Below are 20,151 nucleotides of genomic sequence, written 5' to 3' on the forward strand. Positions count from 1 at the left end.
GGGGAAGCAGAATGCGAAGCTGATTGGAAACACTTGGGCCAATAGTATTGCAGACTGGGTGGGACAAACAAGCTTGGACATTGTATTGGATGAACACTGGATGTCGCCGTCGTAGCGTAAAATTAGAAACGAGCAAACACAAGCAGAAAGATATTGAAAGCATCACAAAATATAAACAAATAATGCCTAATACAAACAGAACTATTGCACATACTATACATAATTATGACAGCTTTGCTTGTTACTTGTTACAGATTCAAATCATTAAAAAAATAATTTAATTATGCAGTTAAAACCAATTACAATGTAGCCTAATTATGGAGGTTGAATGATAATTATTGATGGTTACACATTATTCTCGGATTTTTATTTCCCATAATATATATTATTCTGAAATTGGCTATTCTCCATATTGACTATTTTACTTTTGGTACTTTAAGTAGCCCTAAGTTTTTCGATCTGTATTTTAAAATCTAAACATCTAAAGTGCCAAAAACTTGAATACTGTGCTTTACACCAATATCCTGCATTTATTTATTTATTAACCCACTTATTTTATTTGAACATGATCATTGATCAGCGGTAAACAAAAAAGACGTGTTCGCTGAGATGACTGTATGCAATGTTTTTGGAATTGCTGAGGCCCGAAAAAAAAACAAAAAACACCAAGCTAGTAGAAAATTTATTTTATTTTCCCTGATGTACATATGTTCTTTTTAAGATGTTTTAGTGGCAGAATTTGGGTGACAATAGCTTTAAAACAATGTCAGTGGGCAAAATAAATGATCTCTCAAGCAATAATTCGCAGAATCAGGTTAAATAACCTACAAATAACCTGCTTCCTCTTTCTCTCGACTTCTGTCTCTGTATTCAGCATTAAATACTTTCTGTCAATTTTTCCTCTGATTTCACTAATGGTCCTTATTTAAAGGGACCATCATCTTTTTATGTTTGCATTTTTTTGAATGCAAATTTTAGAAATGTTTCTAAGTAGGCTATGACGCTATGGTTATGGTTTGTCTTGTTAACATTAAGACTCTGTGGTAATTGGACCTACAGAAGATAGTTTGAATCCAATCCAGTCATAGAGCTTTTGTTTGTGTTGAACTGCACATGGACTTGATGTTAATCCTCTCCGGAACATTGTGAAAAGAACCTTCTCTTCCTCTCTCATCTTCATTGCCTTCTCCCTTTCTCTCAGCCCCTTCCTCTTGACCCATATTTCTCCCCCTCCCAAAACTCACTATTTATGATGCAGTCTTTTCAATTTCATCTGTTGGCCTGGTGAAAACAGTGCCACAAATATATTCGGAAACTAAAATAAAATAAGGAGAAACTCATTTTAACATGCGTTTTAACCCTTTACACGAATTACAATTATTTAAAAAAGCTTTTCAACCATTGTTGAAAGTTAAACACTGTGACTTTGTATGGATGGGATATTTAATTTAGTCTGGTGAAACTAATCAACTGATCTAAAAAACAAAAAGCACAGGTTTCACGATGAGCCGCCAATCTTAGTGCACAGAAGCTATTTGTCAGATGATTTCTGATGATAATGATAATACATCCATGGCAATAAACTACAAACAGTCCACTAGTGAAACCCTCTAGTTACCTGGATTTAGCTGTTTGTACGATTTGTTGACATATCATTGAACCATCAACACGTTGCCTTTCCACACACTAAAGCGTCCGGTATTGACGTTTATTATGTCCTTTGGCGCCTCATATGGACGCTACAGGTCCCCCTTTTAGCTCACTCACCTGTCGGGCCTGTCGTCATAAAAAGCTCCGTTACAGTTGTGGAAACATCACGGTTTGATTGACCTCACGCACAAACACAATGGGGTCAGGGTTGGGCACCAACAATTCGGGTTAAGGTTAAGTTAAAAAATAAAATGCATGCAGTCGAAATATTACACATGTGCGTCATTGAAGCGCACAGTGTCATCATGCTGGACTCCGTCTCCTGTGGGAAAGGCCTTCATCCCTTGGACTTCTTCCTTAATATATCGCATCATTGCTTCAGGCATCAAATAATGACGCCTTGGGAATGAGATCAGTCTGCAACCACCGCGTTGAGCATATCATTTGTAGTAAGAAAGAGACCATTCACTCCACTGGCGACAACATCAAGCGAGACAGTTAGTTATCTTGACCTTGTGCAATATCTTTGTAACAGTTATTTCGGGGTCCAGACCTCATTGGTAGCCTACGGCCATGCTCAAAGACAATGCACATAAACAAAACACTAGAAACTTATATTTAATCAAATATAATAATTATGTATTAAGTATTAAAATGTCCGTCCATCAAGAAACCATAATTAATCATGGTAGTTAGTTAAAATCCATACTCACCGAATTTAGCAATTTCCATTTCATTAGTGCACCAATGCAGGCAGACAACAAGAAGGCAGTCGAAAAAGTAAATATTATTCAAATATTTGAATATATATCTGTGGCAGGGCTTTATTTGATTTGCACGTGAGTATAACGATGATAAGTAAAAATGTACACACTGAAGCCTGTGCAGGGTATGTGTACTGTTCAGGTGCATGTAAATAAATGCACAGCTGAGGAGCAACTTCACTATAACCTTCAAGTCTTTACTGAATGGTTGTAAGGTTTTATACATTTGTGTGTTTTTATTTCATGCCTCGTAATGGTTTCCTCAATTAAGCATTACAGCTTTTTATGTTGAGACTGGGATGTTTTCCCTTATGTCCATCACTGACTGTGCTGTTTGGACTAAATAAAAGAGGCCTTTGGCTGGTGATATTAAAAGTTCAGCCCTGGGGGCAGTTGTAGCCGTTGAAGACTCTTCTGTGGTTTGTTAAAAATATTGATAATAAAACACAGAGTCAAATATTGCAGAAGAAACTAATGTATGAACAGACTGTTAACAGGATCATTTTATCAATGGAAGTGTTTCTGGGGGAACTTCACTTTTTCAAATGAATAACACATTCTGTTTTTTGTCGTTGACAGGTTTAATATGACCATGTATTCTCCTTTAAATGAAAGTCAAAGTATTATAATGATCCGACCGTAATATAGATCAGATCTTTATTAAAACACCCCTTTATTGTAAGGACTTATTTTTAATTTTATTGTTGTGCGTGTGTGTTTGTCTGTTTCTGTCTGGGAGCCCTAGAGCCAACAGGAATGTTTTGCTCAAATGCACTACAGCCACACACATTTTAACACTCGTTGCTTGAATCCAGGGTATTTTAGATGAATTATTATCGAAAGGCTGCTCTTTCGAGCCTCACAAGTGCCTCATGGTGTCAGTAAATGGCCCGTATTGAGTAGGTGTTGAGTCACGGAGCCACAGTACCAGTATTGCCCAAAAGGAATGAGTCGTCTTCATGCATCCCTGAAAGTTTGAGAAGACTTCAATGTGTCACAGTTTGCCAGGGCACGTCTGCATATCTGCTCTCACGGCTGATAGGACGCTCAACCTATTTGCTTTGGGATTTGGTGCAGATTCCTAACAGCTGGCTTTTTATATCCGTGAACTTCTTTCCATTAGCATTAGAGCAAAATAACTAATCGTTTTGGCCTCGTCGCTCAGATTATTGACATTGTTTGCACACATTAACGGGAAACTGTCCTTATTTGCGTGCATGTGTGGTTTTTGTCCCGTATGTATGTATCTGTGTACGCAGACAGGCAAACGCTGTATCTGTGCATTCGTGTGTGTGTGTTCATATGGCCGAGAGAAAGCAAGGGAGCATTGAAAGCATGTCGTGTCCACAGGTTCAGTTCCCCCGAAAGTCTCTGTCATGCTGTCAAACTGCAGAAAGAGATGTTCATTCTCCACGTGACTCGGATGCCAGTGGCTCGATGCTCCTGGCCAACAGTTTTAATAATTATTCCATCAAACCACCATTCATAAACATGCTACCATACATTTCTAAAAGCTAATACCAACTGCATAGTTGTCCCCAATCTATTAACTTGTATATATTTTCTTAAAAATTAGATGTTTAATTAAATCCATAAGATACAATTTGTTCCACTGTCCCCTCTTTGTTCGATCTGTCTGATCAAACCAATTGTCGTAATCTGAAACAGACAGTTTCCACTCAGGCGGTTTGCCTCACTTAAATTAAACAGTTGACACAATATTTTTTTCCTGAACCTTCCAAACCAAACAATATGGGACCATTGCATCTATCACCAGAACACTGTGGTCCTGGGTCATTCCTAATGTTGGTGATCAATAGATAGGTTAAATACATTTTGCAAAAAAACTCATCATCGGAAACTCTTCATTTTACTAAATGCCAAACTAATCTGACGCTTGTTCTTTCTTTCAATCAGAGATAAATCTGACATTAAATTTATCTCCTGTAGTGTCTTCTCATCTAGTGGAGCATAGATGTGGAGATGTTTTTCAAAATCTCTGGTTTCACCCACACGTTAAAACATGTTTATGAATACAGAACACAAGATTTCAAACTTAAGCAAACATCAGGGGGAGGCTGTGCAGATCATTAAGCGTAATAAGACGTCTATTGTTGTGAGTGTGTACACAGATTTAGACCTAACAGATAAATAATAGTGTTATCCATCTACTGCAAAATGCCTCTGCAACATTCATGTGTTATATTCCAAGCAAGTCAAACTAACGGGGTGTAGCAGTATTCTAAAGTCAAGGACCATAAAAGCCTTTTGTCAACAAAGCCTGACATGTCAACACATTAGCAGTGATCTAACAGAGTTTGGCAGTGCGAGGTGGTGGTTACTTTCCTCTGAAATCTGGTTGCTAAAGCAGCTGTCATAGCATGTAAATAGCTGTTAGGACTGTTGATTGATTTCATTACATCTGGTATCAAGGAAAACATTTCTTAAAAAAGTGACATTGTGCATCTGCTGCAGTTGGCCACCAAGCCAAAATGTTCACGAACTTTGTGTAAAATAAAACACAAATAGTGAACGTAGTGAATCATAATTGAATTAGTTACCTGCTTCAGCATCAGATCTCAACATGTGGACCTTGTTTACCTCGCATTTCCTTGTGTGTCTAATCTTAGTGTTGCCAAATCCGAAAGGTTGCTGACATTGACAGTGTGAATAAATTGCATAATTCAGACAATCACGATGATTAAACTGTGAAAGAAACCAAAGTGTCACTGCAATTTCCTGGAGGCCTCCCAAAATATCTTTTGGTGTTTGTTTAGGAAGCCAACTTCCAACCCTGGCAGTGCTCAGCTAGCTGGATCACTGAAGCTACGTACAACAGCTGCCTGATAATGACTTAAATGTTTAGTGCATTTGTCAAGATTGGAAACAACTGATGGGAAGTGAGAGAGCGTGACACGGAGCGCAACACAGACCATGTAGTGAATAGTCTCCGGTGCCCCTGTTCAAAACAAAGCGTTTGATAGGAAGTCTGATATACCCTGATGCTTTGCCCTAGTTCATCTTGTGTGGTGACATTTTATTGGATAAAGACAAGGCTCTATGGCGGCGACAGACAGGAGGTGAGAGAGAGCAAAAAAACTGCACAGGCATGACAGAAGAGGAGAAAAACTCTTTAAGCACCTGTAGTAAAACACAATGCGCGGTTTTGAAAACAGCAAAAGGAAGGAATTCGTCCAAAACGGGCCAAGTCACGTCTTCAAGGATTGTGAGGCAGAGAGATGAAAGCAGGAGGGAGCAGAGGAAATGGGGGTTGAGGAGGCGTCACCTGGAGAACTGCCTTCTACTGACAGGATCCCAATCGGGCAAGATGCCCTAACAAACTGACTAAACATAAGTGCTGTGAGCGAGAGAAAGCGGGGGGGTTGTTTGGGGTGGGTGCAGTTGCAGACAACTGTTATGAACCACATCATCAGCATGCTGTGAGCAAAGCTGGAGCAGACAGCCGCCAACGATGGGGTTTGCAGAAGTGTCAGAAAAGGCTCGTGATAGGTATTTGTCAGGAGCAGGTACGGCCAAGATTAACAAGATGAGATTCCCTGTCGAGGAGAGAAGGAGGTGGTGCACAGCCACCACTTCCTGTGACGTGAAGTCACAAGCTCGTATACGAGTAAGCAGCCGGAGTGACATGTTTACTGGGCTTCTAGATGGGTGAGAAGCGTTTGCATGATAGGATGGGTGTGGGGACGACAATTGTTTACGACATCCAGGAAGTGTCCCAGCGCTTAACTTTCTCCGCATTTTGTTATGTTACTGCCTCATTTCAAAATTAGATTAAAGATTAAATTCATTATTTTCCTCAAAATCCCACAAACAATGTCCCATAGTGCCAACGTGAAAGAAGTTTGTTTGAAATCCAACAAATTTATTAGAAATAAAAAATGATAAAATCACATGTACATAAGTATTCGCCGCCTTTGCTTAAAACTTTGTTGAAGCACCTTTAGCAACAACTACAGCCTCAAGTCTTTTTGAGTATGATGCTATAAGCTCAGGACCTATTTTGGGGCAGTTTCTCCCATTCTTCTTTGCAGCATCTCTCAAGCTCCATCAGGTTGGATGTGGAGCGTTGGTGCACAGCCATTTTCTGATCTCTGAAGAGATTTTCAACCGGGTTCAAGTCTGGGCTCTGGCTGAGACACTCAAGGACATTCACAGAGTTGTCCTGTAGCCTCTCCTTTGTTATCTTGGCTGTGTGCTTAGGGTCGTTGTCCTGTTGAAAGATCCCATCACCCCAGTCTGAGGTCCAGATGCTCTGGAACAGGTTTTCATCAAGGACGTCTCTGTACATTGCTGCATTCATCTTTCCCTCCATCCTGACTAGTCTCCCAGTTCCTGCCACTGAAAAACATCCCCACAGCATGATGCTGCCACCACCATGCTTTACTGTAGGGATGGTATTGTCCAGTTGGTGAGCGATGCCTGGTTTCCTCCAGACATGACACTTGGCATTAAGGCCAAAGAGTTCAGTCTTTGTTTAATCAGACCTGACAACTTTACTTCTCATGCTCTGAGATTCCTTCAGGCAGGCTGTCATGTGCCTTTTACTGAGGAGTGGTTTCCGTCTGGCCCCTCTACCATACAGGCCTGATTGATGGAGTGCTGCAGAGATGGTTGTTCTTCTGGAAGGTTTTCCTCTCTCTACAGAGAAATGCTGGAGCGCCTTCAAAATTAGGTTATTTTTGTAACTTTTCGAATTGGGTTCTTGGTCCTCTCGCTGACTAAGGTCCTTCTCTCTCGATCGTTCTGTTTGGCCTGCCAGCTCGATCTAGGAAGAGTCCTGGTGGTTTCAAACTTACCCCACTTCAATACTGCAGACATTTTTCTGTACTCTTCCCCAGATCTGGACCTCCTTGGACTTCATGACTTGGTTTGTGCTCTGACATGCACTGTTAACTGTGGGACCTTATACAGACAGGTGCATGCTTTCCCAAATCATGTCCAATCTACTGGATTTCCCACAGGTGGACTGATCCAATCAAGTTTCAGAAACATTTCAAAGATGATTAGTAGAAACAGGATGCAGCAGAGTTCAATTTTGAGTGTCATGGCAAAGACTGTGAATACTTATGTACATGTGATTTATTTCATTTTTTTATTTTTAATAGATTTGCAAAGATATCAAACCAAGAACACAATGGAAGCCAACGTCAACCCTCCTGTAGATGTCGACTATAGTGTAATTGATGGGAAGCAGAGCATCAAATAATGCAGCATTGATACAAAAAAAGAGAGGAGCTTTGACTGAATCGAGCTGCAGCTTCTGTGCTGTGACCAAACATCTCAGTCTTTCAAGGAAAGGTTGAAGCCAGGATAAAGGCAGCAAAGGCCTCATAACACATGCACTTAGTATATTTACTATATCTACTTTTGCTTTTCAGTTTCTTTCTCCAACCTCTGAGCAAATGTTCCGTTAAGGCTCATTCACAATTGCATTTCAAACGTTCATTTGGCAGCTGTAACAACGGACACACCCTTCATTGGTCTCATTCAAATTTGAGCTGGCATCACTTTTCAAACCTTTATTTATCCAGGGAGGCTTTTGCTGAGCATGCATACTGTTTTTCAGCAATGCCCTCGTTCACATTCACACACGGGAGCTGTCAGATCTGTTTTTTTTATAGATTAAAAAGAAAGGTATTGCTCTGTTGTTCCGATACAGGTCTGTGGTATCTTACCATTGGATGGTTTGAATCTTTAATGTGTAATCAGAGCTCAATCCCATGAGGGGAGCTACCTCACTAAAATCATAAGATACTGCATTATTTTCATAACGGTGACAGAACATGAGTAACAAAATCCAATGAGACAAAAAAGAGGCAAGTAAAACAAAGAGGTTTGTCATCTTTTCAAAAGTCACAATATCATTTAATATAAAACACCTTTAAATTGAACATAAGGAGGAATCCGTCATCGGGAGATTCACCAATCCACCACCACTTGAGCACTGCGGTCGGGCAGGACGTCCGCCTCGACGGCAGCTGACTTCAGTGGTACTTCCAAGTGCACACAGAAAAGGCTTGAAACATGCATTTACTACATTGTACAAAGTCAAAAGCGAAAAAACAGGTGGTCTTTTTTTATGCCATTTGTGGCAGAAAGTCTCTGCCGCCTCATGTGGGTTCCAGAGGCAAAAGAGAGGACAGTCTTGATAGTTGGGCATGTACAGAGGTGTCCATTTGTTTCCTGGCACTTATGGATAAAGTGTCCTCCTCTCTTTTAGACCGACAGCTGAAGGGAAAGCGGAAACTTGGTGTAAGGCAGGAAAATGACTCAACACACTTTAGATATTTATGACAACAGTTGCTTAATTAGGACAAGCAGCAATGCCAGTGCGGCTCCTGTGCTGTGAAGTCCGCACACAGAGTTTTGTAGGACTTGGCAGTAACACATAGCTGTCTCTCTCTACACATTCTTCCCCACCATGTTGCTGGTAACGATCAATGAGTGAGGAAGCACCAGGTCCGTTCAATTTTGTTTTTCCAAAAGCAAGCTTCGTTTTCCTGTCTCTAACACTCCCACACTGGTGCTGCGTTTTTTTTGAACGTCAGACAAGCCAGAAATAGACTGAAGACATTTGTCCCTCTTGTCCATTCACACTGACGACACTCTTGATAAACACATTTCATTCCCAGCTCCATCCCCTCCCTCTGCCCCTCCCTCCCTGTCTCTACACAGCCACTCACACACACGCTCACACTACAGATGCCACTGAGGTGACGGAGGTCACCTTATTGTCTTCTGCCCAGGGCTGCAGGTTCTGCAGAGCGTACAGGGAGGAGTTGTGTAGGCAGAGCGGGTCTGGCTGTAGAGGCTGGCTCAACGTCTTCTGGAAAGCTTCCTGCTGAAGCTGCAGCATCAGTCGGTTGGCTTGCTGCCTCTCGGCCTCTCTCTCCTCTGCAGTCTGTCTCCTGGGTGGATGGAGGAGACAAAAGGGAGCGCAGGAGGATATAAGACTAATGTAATTTATTTTTATGGAGGCATGTACACAACATCGATTAATGCTGCGCACAACAACACTATTTGTCTTTTTCAAATACTCAGGATATAGTTTAAATTTAAGCAATCGCAAGCTGAAAGTCAGGACAAATCTTTGGGGTCGTAAGAGAATGAACATTTAGGAAAGTACTCTGAACTCCTCGGAACCTCCAACAAATACATATATACATAAGTAACAGTATGTACATAACTTGCGTATATAAACCAGTGTGACACATGATTTGTTATTATATTTTTTGAGCTTTTTATTTACAGAAGCACAACAGCCACTGAACACGGAAGCCGGCACCATATAAAAAAAAAAAAAGCAACGAGATTAAGTGAAGGAGTGAAAAGAAAAGCAGATGCAATCCTTAAAAAAACAAACATATAATTTTTATTCAACACCTGTGCCAGTTACTTCAGCTGGAGGCTACGTGACAGCTGATCAAGATGAGTGGCAGGTGTTGGCACAATTAACGGGGGTGGGGGGGACGCACAGTACAACTTCCTGCCTAAAGGTGAGGAGTTGCATCTGTTGGTTTTGTTCTTTTCAGCACAGCATGTGTTAACAGTAACACACACCCTGTTTACTTTGCCATTAGGTGCTGAAATCGACGTTTGCCGTGTTGGGAAGGAGCACAGACGCGTGGTTTTTCCAGAAACGCAAAAAAGTTAGGGTCAGAAATAAAGACTTATATTTTCTTCGACTGAGGTAAAGTTTCTGTAATATTTACAATTATTCTCTTGACACAAAACTCTTTGCAAAATTCAGGTGGTGTAACCGACAACACCAACCACAAACGAGAAGACTGTCGGCGTCCAAATCAGCAGCAAAATAAAAATGGCAGGCAGGAATAGGAGGTGGATACACACCTCTGAAACAGTCTTTCATGCACACCAACGTCCCATCCATTAGCCACACATTATTGTTAACAGCATTATCATAATCTGATTTGCTTCCTGTTGATTTGATCATCCTCCTGTTACTAGCGTAGTTGTCACACAAAGACATCCTTCATACTCATCCTATCAGGTGCACACAACGGGGAAATGGCATAAATCTCAACAAAACTAGGAAATCAGAGAAATGAGCTCCCTTGACACGTGCGCCGTGTCGTTCAGTCTTGCATTCATTCCACACATTTGTATAAAAGTTGTTGTTTTTTTAAAGGAATATTCAAACTAAATTTCAACATTTTTCTGCGTTTTAGAATAAAAGAGCAAATAAACTCAGTCATACATGTTCTCCAGCCAAGGCCTAAGTGTTTTAAATTCAAAACTGATTATGAAAAAGCTTAAAACCCTTTAGGTAATTTAGGTAATCTATTATGTTTCTAATATAGTTTTGAAGCATGCATCCTGTCCCTTTAACTAAAGGCAGGGCATCATAATATGATTTCCTACTCATTTACCTCCAAATGGCTATAAACAACAGTTAAAATCAAGTAAATGAGCTTGTGTGTGTGTGTGTGTGTGTGTGTGTGTCTATGGACTTGGCGGTCCATCCCTCCTGTGAGTGTTTCAGTATTGCTTTGGACAGCAAGTTTCTAAAAGGCCTTTCAGGAGTAATTGTGCTTGGTCAAGTGAACTGGCCTCATCTGGCAGCTAAGCTAAGCAAAATAGGTGTTGTGTTGTGCAGCGCCTCGAATGCTTTAGCTGCGGGCCATTTTACTTTTGTTTAAAGTCAAACACCGTTCGGCATTTTGGACCCAAGAGCCGAACAGAGGCCGGTTCACTGCAGCTTCACAAAAACCCACCACTGACTAGATCATAAGGGGCGACAACATCGAGAACATGTGACCCGTGCTGCACCTCCACACAAGTAAAAGGCACCAAACGACACTGCTGATGAACACGCTGCTGGAATCTTACCGCCATTTTGTCCGTCTGTTTTGAAACCAGGTCTTCACTTGTGCGTCCGTCATTTTCAGGGCCTTGGCCAAGGTGGCGCGTTCGGCCGACGCCAGGTACTTCTGCCGGTGAAAGCGTTTCTCCAGCTCACAGATCTGCACCCTGCTGAAGGAGGTGCGGGGTTTTTTCCTCTTGGGCGGCGTCCGGTTCTGGTACGGGTGGCCGATGCGACGGGTCACGGAGAAGGGTGAGAGAGCAGCTGGAAAACAGCAGGGAAAGAGAATCTTGTTGACTTTGTTGGATGAATTTTAAGCTATTCCCTTGGTCAATTGAACCTCATGCACATCATTTATTTGAATCATCCATGTTAACATGGGCAATTGAGATGTTTGGACATTAAATGACTCAAGAATAATGTCTCTCAGTCTAAGTGGTTATTTATTTCATTTCTAAAGTGGAATGATCTGTTGTTCGGCAGAATCAAATTATTTCCTTTGAGGTTTTGTTTGTATACGCTCAGATTATAAATGCTATTTGCTTTCCAGTCCTTGGTTGGATAAAATTATTGTCATTTTGTTTTAACTCTGGAAAATCCTGTGTGTTTAGGGAGTCTATGAAAAGGCCCAGAAGCTGCCAGCTGAAGCAGATAAATGTGATTACAACTACAATTCTCCTGTTCCAACTCCAACATTTTATAGGATGCAATTCAAAGGGGAAAGACATAGATAATGGGGCTTTTAGAAGCATCAGTTTAGAGGATATTAAAGGTTAGACAGATTTTTTTCTCATGGCAAGTGAAAATTTCGATTCAGTACAAAGATCAATACAAATCAGAATTTAAAAGGCTTGTTTTCCAATCTTTTTGTCATTTCCACTGAGAAAAAACTCTCTACATGGTGGTTGCACTTAAAAATGAGCCGGGATTCAAATGTGAGTGGTGGGGGAAGCAGTTGGTAGGCGTGGCGGGCGGGGGTGGGGGGTGACTCACCTGGGCAAGCCCCCTTAGGGAAAGGATAGTCTGCTAGAAGGCCATTGCCGTCTCGCAGGTGAGCGAGCTCTGGGTAATAGCACTTGGCTAATGTCTCCACAGTGCTCCAGACAGGGACCCTGCCGATGTCTCCTTTGGGGAGCGGACAGAGGGACCCGGTGGCCCCCGGCCCCCCTGTGGCCTCTCCTGCTCGGCTCTCCTCTGCCTGCTCCCCTAAAGGAAAGGGAGACACAGTGAGGTCCCACATCTGGAGCGCAGCAGCAGCTGCCGCCAGGCGGGCACCAGTGCACAGCAGCTAAATACATGAAGAAGGCCTGAATGATGAACAGAGTCTACAATAATGTTATTTACTGCCAGTCTCCTCTGGATAACATTTTAAACAATGCTGGTTCTATTTGAAAAAATACAACAATATACAATAAGTGACATTTAGCAAAAACAAATCAAGCACACAATGTTCAGCCAAAGCACCATCCACTAATAATGGGATGCAGTATTTCTGACCAATGGCTTTTAAACATTTTTGCACAAATTATCTTCCACACAGGCAATAAGCCTGAGCCTTCACACTTATAAACCTATTTTTTCCCTATACATAAATCATATAAAAATATATGTTTGTCATAGTAAAACCCCTATAAAGTCACTGCATGGGCCTGTGTTTTTCTTCGTACAGTTTCTTCCTCAGTGCCTCACGGTTCACTTTCACAAATCACTGTATCTGGATATTTATACCAACTTATCTTCTGCATCATAAAATATCTATGAATCCTGTCTATTTTGTCAGCCACGGGTAAACAGAAGATCAATAAATGTAATGAGATCGTTTATAGCCATAGATCCACTCCCCAGCCACATTCTCATTTTGAAACAGAATGGAAATCAACAACGGGACCAAACCAAACAGACGCTTTCTGTCTCTTTCTCTCCCTCGCTCTCTGCGTCTTCGTGTCATCCCTCCCCAGCAAGCTGTTCTGCCTCCTGTCTTACAGGGTGTTTATTTGTTTTTGTTTTGTCAGAAAATCTCACCAGGAGCCAAAATGAATATGAAAACATCTGCATAGGTGTCCCCAGGGGGTGTTGGGGGGGGGGGGGGGGGGGGGGGGGCACGTATACTGACGCTGCTCCCAGAGTTTCAGCGACCTGAAAAATTTATTTGCCGCACAGATGATGACAATTTGGATGGAAAATGGAACATGAAGCTATTATGCGTGTGGCAGTCATTTGCAGGGAGCTTGCTGACGTCCCCTGATGGTGCTAAACACGAGTGGCAAATTGAGGCGTACACGGGCAAATGACTTGTAAAGTAAACATGAATAGCTGCAATGTGCTGCGACAGTAGGGAACATAAAGTTTAACGCTGGCTGCTTGTGAATTATACAAACACGGCCATTCATTGTCGTTTGCACTGGATTTAGAGTGACCACCGTGTCTTTTTCCTTCTTTGCTCCCTCTCATTATTATTTTAATCACCTGTGGTAATATTCTTATCAGGTTTCACGTTATGTGTAGCTCCGATGCTCAAGAGTAGTAAAAATGGTAATCACATCCCTTTAATATTCCATTTGAGACCTCGATAGGCATCTGTGGCATTTAATCATCAGTTAGTGACAAAAATCCCAGGGTGTTTCCTACACAGTATTTGCTCACAGTGCTCAGACTGCAGCAGTTCTGTGACTCTTAATAGTGAATTTCTTTTTTAATCCCTGCTGTGAGGTCACATTCTTATGGTCACTACTACTGGAGCATTTCTCTAATAGTTGCTTCTTTTTGGAAGACTCTGTGTTTTTAGTTGGCTTCTCGTTGCCCAAAATACTCTGGAGCCTTTTGGGTCCAATGCTGAGAAGGAGTAGGCCTGTTGTTGCTCCCAGCGGCACGTCTGGCCTAACTAATACTACATTAGATGGCTATTTCAGGCCATCTGTGGGTTAAGTAATGGACCAGGCGCATACAAACCCGTTCAGTAGAAACCCAGCATGCAGCAGGAGCCTTCAGACCTGCCAACTGCAGGGTGGCTTAGCCTCACAGTGTATAAAATGCTGATAAGTACATGATACAGTGATGCTACGAATACTGCAAGAGTCGTGTTTTGACTAAAGATGTAAAACTAAGACTGTTCAGCAACTAGATACGTCTTCGGGATTTTGCCTTGTTGTTGCCTCACTGGGACTGTGAACAGCGATGATGCAATGTTTGAGCTCGTGCGGTGTCAGGATTTAAACCAACAGCTAAATTAAAACATGATCCCTATTGAACTGCACCAGTACTGATGAAATAACACAGCCCAAAGTAAAGTTGTTACGTGTAATTCATAATCAGTGGTGATCTGTGACCTTATCTATGTGCTATAGCAAAAAAAAAAAAAAAAAAAAATGCATGTTATTATTATAATAAGGTCAGTTTACATTTAAATATCCATATAGAAATGTTAAAGGCCACGGAGCAAAGTTGTCACCGTTTGAGAGATTATTGCAAATATATGGCTCTGAAAAACGTGTATCTTAAATTCGTGTTTAGCATTTTCTACAGACTTTAAAATCAACTATTAAAAAATACAGTTATCAACAACTTATGCCCCTTTATAATTATGCATTGCTGAAAATAGCTGAGCGGTATTTGAAGCACATCATTTAAACCGTTTCAAAAACATCAAATAGTTTAATATTATTGAAAAATGTTCACAAGATTCCCCCAACTCGTGTGACTTTTTGTTCACCTGCGACAAATGAAAAAGAAAATGGGCTAGAATACTAAATCTGCTGCCTGGGTAATACAATTTAGCATAAGCATATCAAAAAATAAAATGCTACCGTGGAGAATATGTTTCCCATAATAAAACCACTTATACTTAATAACACTTCTCGGTGACAGCGCCTCCCTTCCCCACTGCGGATATTACCTTTGTAGCAATCTAATAAATATATCCGTGAAGGATTCTAAAGGGGATATTGAAATATAACATGAACATATATTGCTATTTATTACACAATACGGAACAAAAGGCAGCGACACTGTCTTCTGTCACAGCGAGAACCAGGGCAGCTGCAAACAGAGCGCAGGTTCCACACTGCACGGAAATCATCTTCCTCTGCCATTAACACCCAGACAGAGATTTAGTGGAGAAGAAAAAAGGGTTTAATTAGGTTTTTTATTGGTGGTACCTGGTGTGTGGGGCTGCACACGGTGTTTTATGGCTCCGTTTATTGTCAGTGATCCTTATTGTAGTATTATTATTATTATTATTATTATTATTATTATTATTACTATTATGACGACTTGTATAGCGCGCATTTGCTAATCTGTGTGAATTTAAAGTCTCCTCTTTATTATTTAAAATGTATTATGTAAAATAAATACGGAACATCTATTTTAATTTATTACAGTGTAAATCTTAAACTCAATCGCAGCAAGCATTTAATTTCTGTATTAATAAAAATATGGTGTTCAGATCAGGTTCCAAAATTCGAAAATCAACTGAAATCAAGTCATATTTTTGGAGTTCGTATTATTATTATTATTAATATTAATATTACATATTTGCACATTTTCAAAATATAAATAGATTGGAAAAACATTTACGCCCACAAGTTTAACGTGTTTCCGCGTGAACCCCTTTTATATATAAACGCGTCATGTAGTGATGCATTTCACGCTCCTTAATACTTTTGCGTCACTTTGATACAAGTTTTTTCTGATTTACTGTATAACCCAAATTTAGGTCACGCGAACGCGTGCCACGACATTGTGCAATTTAACAGGTTTCGTTTGCATCCCCTGCTTTAAAAAAAAAAAAAAAAAAAAAAAAAAGCTGCCAAATCTGTACCTGCACGAAGCCGTTTTCCTCCTCTGGTTTCAACCAGGAGAAAAACAAGGAACAGAGGGAAGCATTTAAAATGGTTCCCTGCCCATCAGGACAGATGATAGTCCATTTGATTTACGGCCTTTTATAGGAGACAGAGCAGGCTAAATGTGAATAGTGTGTGTGTGTGTGCGCGTTGTGTGTGTCTGTGTGCGTTGTGTGTTTGTGTGTGTGTGAGTGTGTGTGTGTTGCTGATCTTTGGCTGATCAATACACTGGAAAGATATAAGCTGCGAAATGATTACAGCGACACAAAGCTGAGAGAAATTAAACGAGAGGCCCTCGGTGACTATGAGTAAAATTGATAAGCCTATTTACACTGTATCTTTTTGCAGCTGACATATCGTCCCCAGTATTTAATAATTAATCAAGCAGAAGGAACGAAATGGTGAATATTTAATGCGTGAGGAGGTGGCGGCGAGAGTGCGCAGGTCTATGATGCTCTTCATTTTCATCTTCATAACCATGAGGTCATGAGAAAAAGAGCAGCGGAACCACCTCCTCATACATAAATACAAATACAAAAAAAACAAAACATCCTAAATCCTATAAAACATTAAGAGGTCGTAAAGTAATGTAGAATGGGATTGTTTAGTAGTATGAATTTATCTTTGGACACAAAAACTAAAGGAATATTTTAAAAACAACATACGATATTATCATATATCATATAGATAAATATATCTATATGATATTTCATATACACCATCTCTCCTCACTTAAAACAACCCTGTCTTCTATAAATTACCTTCCTATACAACTAAACTGCAAACGCCATTACGTTTTCCTGGAAAACGTCGTTTCCTGTGCACGTAATGAGTTAATGTTGCAAATACGTTGATAGTGAACACATCAATGAATTTTTACCAGACGACGTGTTTTTCTCTGTCAGAAAATATCCGATCTTGCAGCAAAATATCCGGTTTCGTTTCCTGCCGTAAAACGCGATCGTGCAGCGCAATGTCCAGTTTGCTTAAAGCGTTTTACGGTTGTGGTCGGACGGGTGCAGGAGATGGTTTGGGGAAGAGGGAGATCGAGGGCTGGTGTAATAGAGAACATTCTAACAGACTCTCTACACATTAAAAACAAATGTTTTATGGCTTTTGAACACATCCACGATCTTGCTCTAATCCAAAATCCAGCGGTATTCTTGCCTGGGCCTGGCCAGACGCAGGGCTCCGGGACCAGGTCATCGGCTTGACAGTCCTGTACATTATGCCCCCGGCGCCCCCCCCCCCCAACCACCTCCTGTCAGCTCCCTTCCTCTTAATGAAAGCACCGTTTCGTTCATTCACGTGAATAATATACATAAACAATTGCGTTCCTGACAATAACGTAATCGCGTTTGCAGTAATTTGTTTTTTTTTTTAGGAGACAGAGTTGCTTAAATTGGCTTGAACAAAGAAACAAACTAAAGTAAAATGAAGCAGCTAATTTAGGGATAACAATTTAAAACAAATTTAAAATAAGGCTTTGGGCAAATTTTTGCACATGTTGGTCAATGTGCGTTGTCCATAAATACGTTTAAAATGACCTTATTTGTTCCCGAATTTAAAATAACATGCAATCATTTCTAATTAAGCTATGTGCATTTTAAAAACACAGCATTTTCGCCAAGTTTTGCCGTTGCCTTCATCCCAAAAAGGAATAAACAGTTGAGTTAAAAATAAACTGTAAGTCTGTGACTGTAATCGTCGTATAATTGCGTAATATACTAACAGCTGTAATAGTGTTTATTTCCTCCGGCGTCAAAAGCAGAGAAACCAAACGGGCCAACTGAGTTTGAGGTCTGTGAAAATGGACTCCAAATAAAAAGATGCATATTAATTGTGTCAAACCCCTGCATTTGAGAATGGAAATATGACTATATTTTATAACACTGAATAAGAATGTAGTAATAATAATAATAATAGGCTGTTAGTATGTGCTGCTGTTGTACAGATTTAAATCTGCCATATGGTTTTATCATTATGGGTCCTCTTCCTGCTTTCTCAATTGAAAAAGAATGAGAAAAAAAAAATCATTCATCCTCCTAAAAAAAACAAAACAAAAAAAAAACCCGGGAACGTCGTTATCCGTCATCCACTGTAAATGGAGAGTGATGGTCCAATACTGATTCATCAGCATGTCCACGCCAATTTCTCGTGTCGTTTATCAGCCTGCCCTTCCAACATAATACAACTGGCTGTGTGTGCACATACGAATCGTTCTAGATTACAAGTATAAATGAAATCAGTCTAAAGTTATCACCACTGTTTGGCTTTTGAACAGAAAACAAAAATCTGAGCATTTTCTGCGGGAGGCTTTGGGCTTATGTTTATCACCGTGTGACATGCAGGTGAAGGTGCACGTTCTCTGGTCCTCGGGCCTACATCTGTTTTTACAAGCTACCAAACACAGTCGGCCTACAGGTGCTGCGGGGTCACACAGAAAACTCTTTTTTTTACCTGTTAATCTGTCCTTGGCAAACCGCCTACTGCTCTCCATCCACGGGAAGGTGAAGTTCGCCGCATTCCCCATCCCCATCCCGGGCACCGAGGGGATGCCGTGTCCGATGCCGGGCGGATGCGTCGAAGGGGGCGGGTGCGGCGCGGCAGCGGCGGGCGGCGGGGGCGGAGGCGGCATGGGTCTGTGCGCCGGCACCCGGATCACTCCACCGGCGTTTCCCGAGTTCACATTGACATTCATGTTCATGTTCATACTGACGTTCATGTTCATGTTGACGTTGTAGGAGCCGGCCAGACCCGCCGCCGCCGCCATAGAGCAGGCCGGGTTGTAGACGCTGTTGTACCCATTGCTGTAGACGTTGGGGGCCAGCGCGTAATCCGGGTCTCCGGTCCGGTTGGGCAGCATGCAGCCGCTGGACTGATCCGAACTGTTAAGGATCTGGTCGATCCCGAAGCTGATGGGCTCATGCTGCTGCTGGTGCGTCTGGTTCACCTCCTCGATCCCGGTGTGCTCCATAGTTTTGTCAGTAATGTCAATCGGTTTCGTCAGCGAGCGGCTGTGTTTTTCTCATATAGTATTTCACAAGTTGAGAAATCAAATGTTGGTAAATATGCTGCAGCGCTGCTTCGGTTTCGGTTTTCAAGCATCGACACAAGCCCGATCTACTCCCAGGAAACCAATAACGTGCCCAACGCTATCCAAAACCTTGCCATTATTTTTGTCCAGCAGTGGGATCGGGTGTTCCCTAAATCAAAACGCTATCCGTCGGGCTAAGGAAAAGCTTATCCATCTTTACCAGTGTGTTCTTTCCCAGTGAGCTACACACAAGGAACACTAACAATGGGAAAAATACCTGAAGACGACAGTAGGTTATCCCGAGTACTTACAAAAATCCTTGGGTTTTCTTTTGGGGGGGAGGTGGGTGGGGGGGCGGAGGAAGCAGTTTTCTGAAGGGGCTTGATGCGCTTTGTTCGCCTCCTGTGGCAGAGAAGGTCCATACGCAGAGGGCACGGCTGGATACCCGATATCGTTGCAATCAAAATAAAGCAGAGGACGCAGCAAAACAAAGCAGAAGAGGCGAAAGCGAAGCTCTGACCACGCCGGCTCGATATTAATCGGAGGTGAGGAGCGAAACACTGGCTCTGTTGTGCTGAATGGCGAAGTGTGTTTCAGCAGGTGAGACAACCCTCTGCGTAAAGGCTGCCATTCGGTCATCCAGCCAAACCTTCTTCCCCTCCCTCCCTCCCTCCCATCTTCCTTCCTCCTCCCTGGTGGACAGTTGTTTTGCTCGGATGTTTTAAAGAAGCCGCAGCTTACACCCCCTGCCGCCCCCCCCCCCCCCCCCAACACACACACACACACACGCACGCACGCACGCACACACACAGCTTGTCTGGTGTTAAACAGAAGGTTTTCAAGCGGTTTCCAAACTGGACTTTTCCTTAATTCTCCTCATATTTGACATTTGAGGAACAATCTCAGTTGGACCACACGAGTTTTAGCGTAAAAGTGTGACATTTTCAAACCATGCACATTGGAAGGAAAACAAAACTGTCAAATGAATTCATGTTTTACAATAATGCAGGACTTTAC

General features: G+C 41.6%; 1 protein-coding gene across 3 annotated transcripts; it reads right to left on the reverse strand.

The window, feature by feature from the left end:
- Positions 1-7,560: 7,560 nt before the first annotated feature.
- Positions 7,561-19,791, reverse strand: tlx2 (T cell leukemia homeobox 2). 3 transcript variants are annotated; one of them, XM_067519380.1, is made up of 5 exons: positions 18,558-19,789; positions 12,253-12,465; positions 11,286-11,523; positions 9,163-9,343; positions 7,561-8,663 (listed from the first exon to the last, which is right to left on the reverse strand). In XM_067519380.1, exons 1-5 carry the CDS (start codon positions 19,072-19,074, stop codon positions 8,652-8,654), a joined length of 1,161 nt encoding a protein of 386 aa, XP_067375481.1. In that variant the 5' UTR covers positions 19,075-19,789; the 3' UTR covers positions 7,561-8,651. The 3 variants fall into 3 exon arrangements, with proteins under 3 accessions (XP_067375481.1, XP_067375480.1, XP_067375482.1); XM_067519379.1 differs by lacking the exon at positions 7,561-8,663 and having other exon boundaries at positions 9,112-9,343; positions 18,558-19,791; XM_067519381.1 differs by lacking the exons at positions 7,561-8,663; positions 12,253-12,465 and having other exon boundaries at positions 9,112-9,343; positions 18,558-19,791.
- Positions 19,792-20,151: the final 360 nt, after the last annotated feature.

This window comes from Channa argus, chromosome 10 (genome assembly GCF_033026475.1).
Source record: "Channa argus isolate prfri chromosome 10, Channa argus male v1.0, whole genome shotgun sequence".
NCBI classification, from domain to species: Eukaryota; Metazoa; Chordata; class Actinopteri; order Anabantiformes; family Channidae; genus Channa; species Channa argus.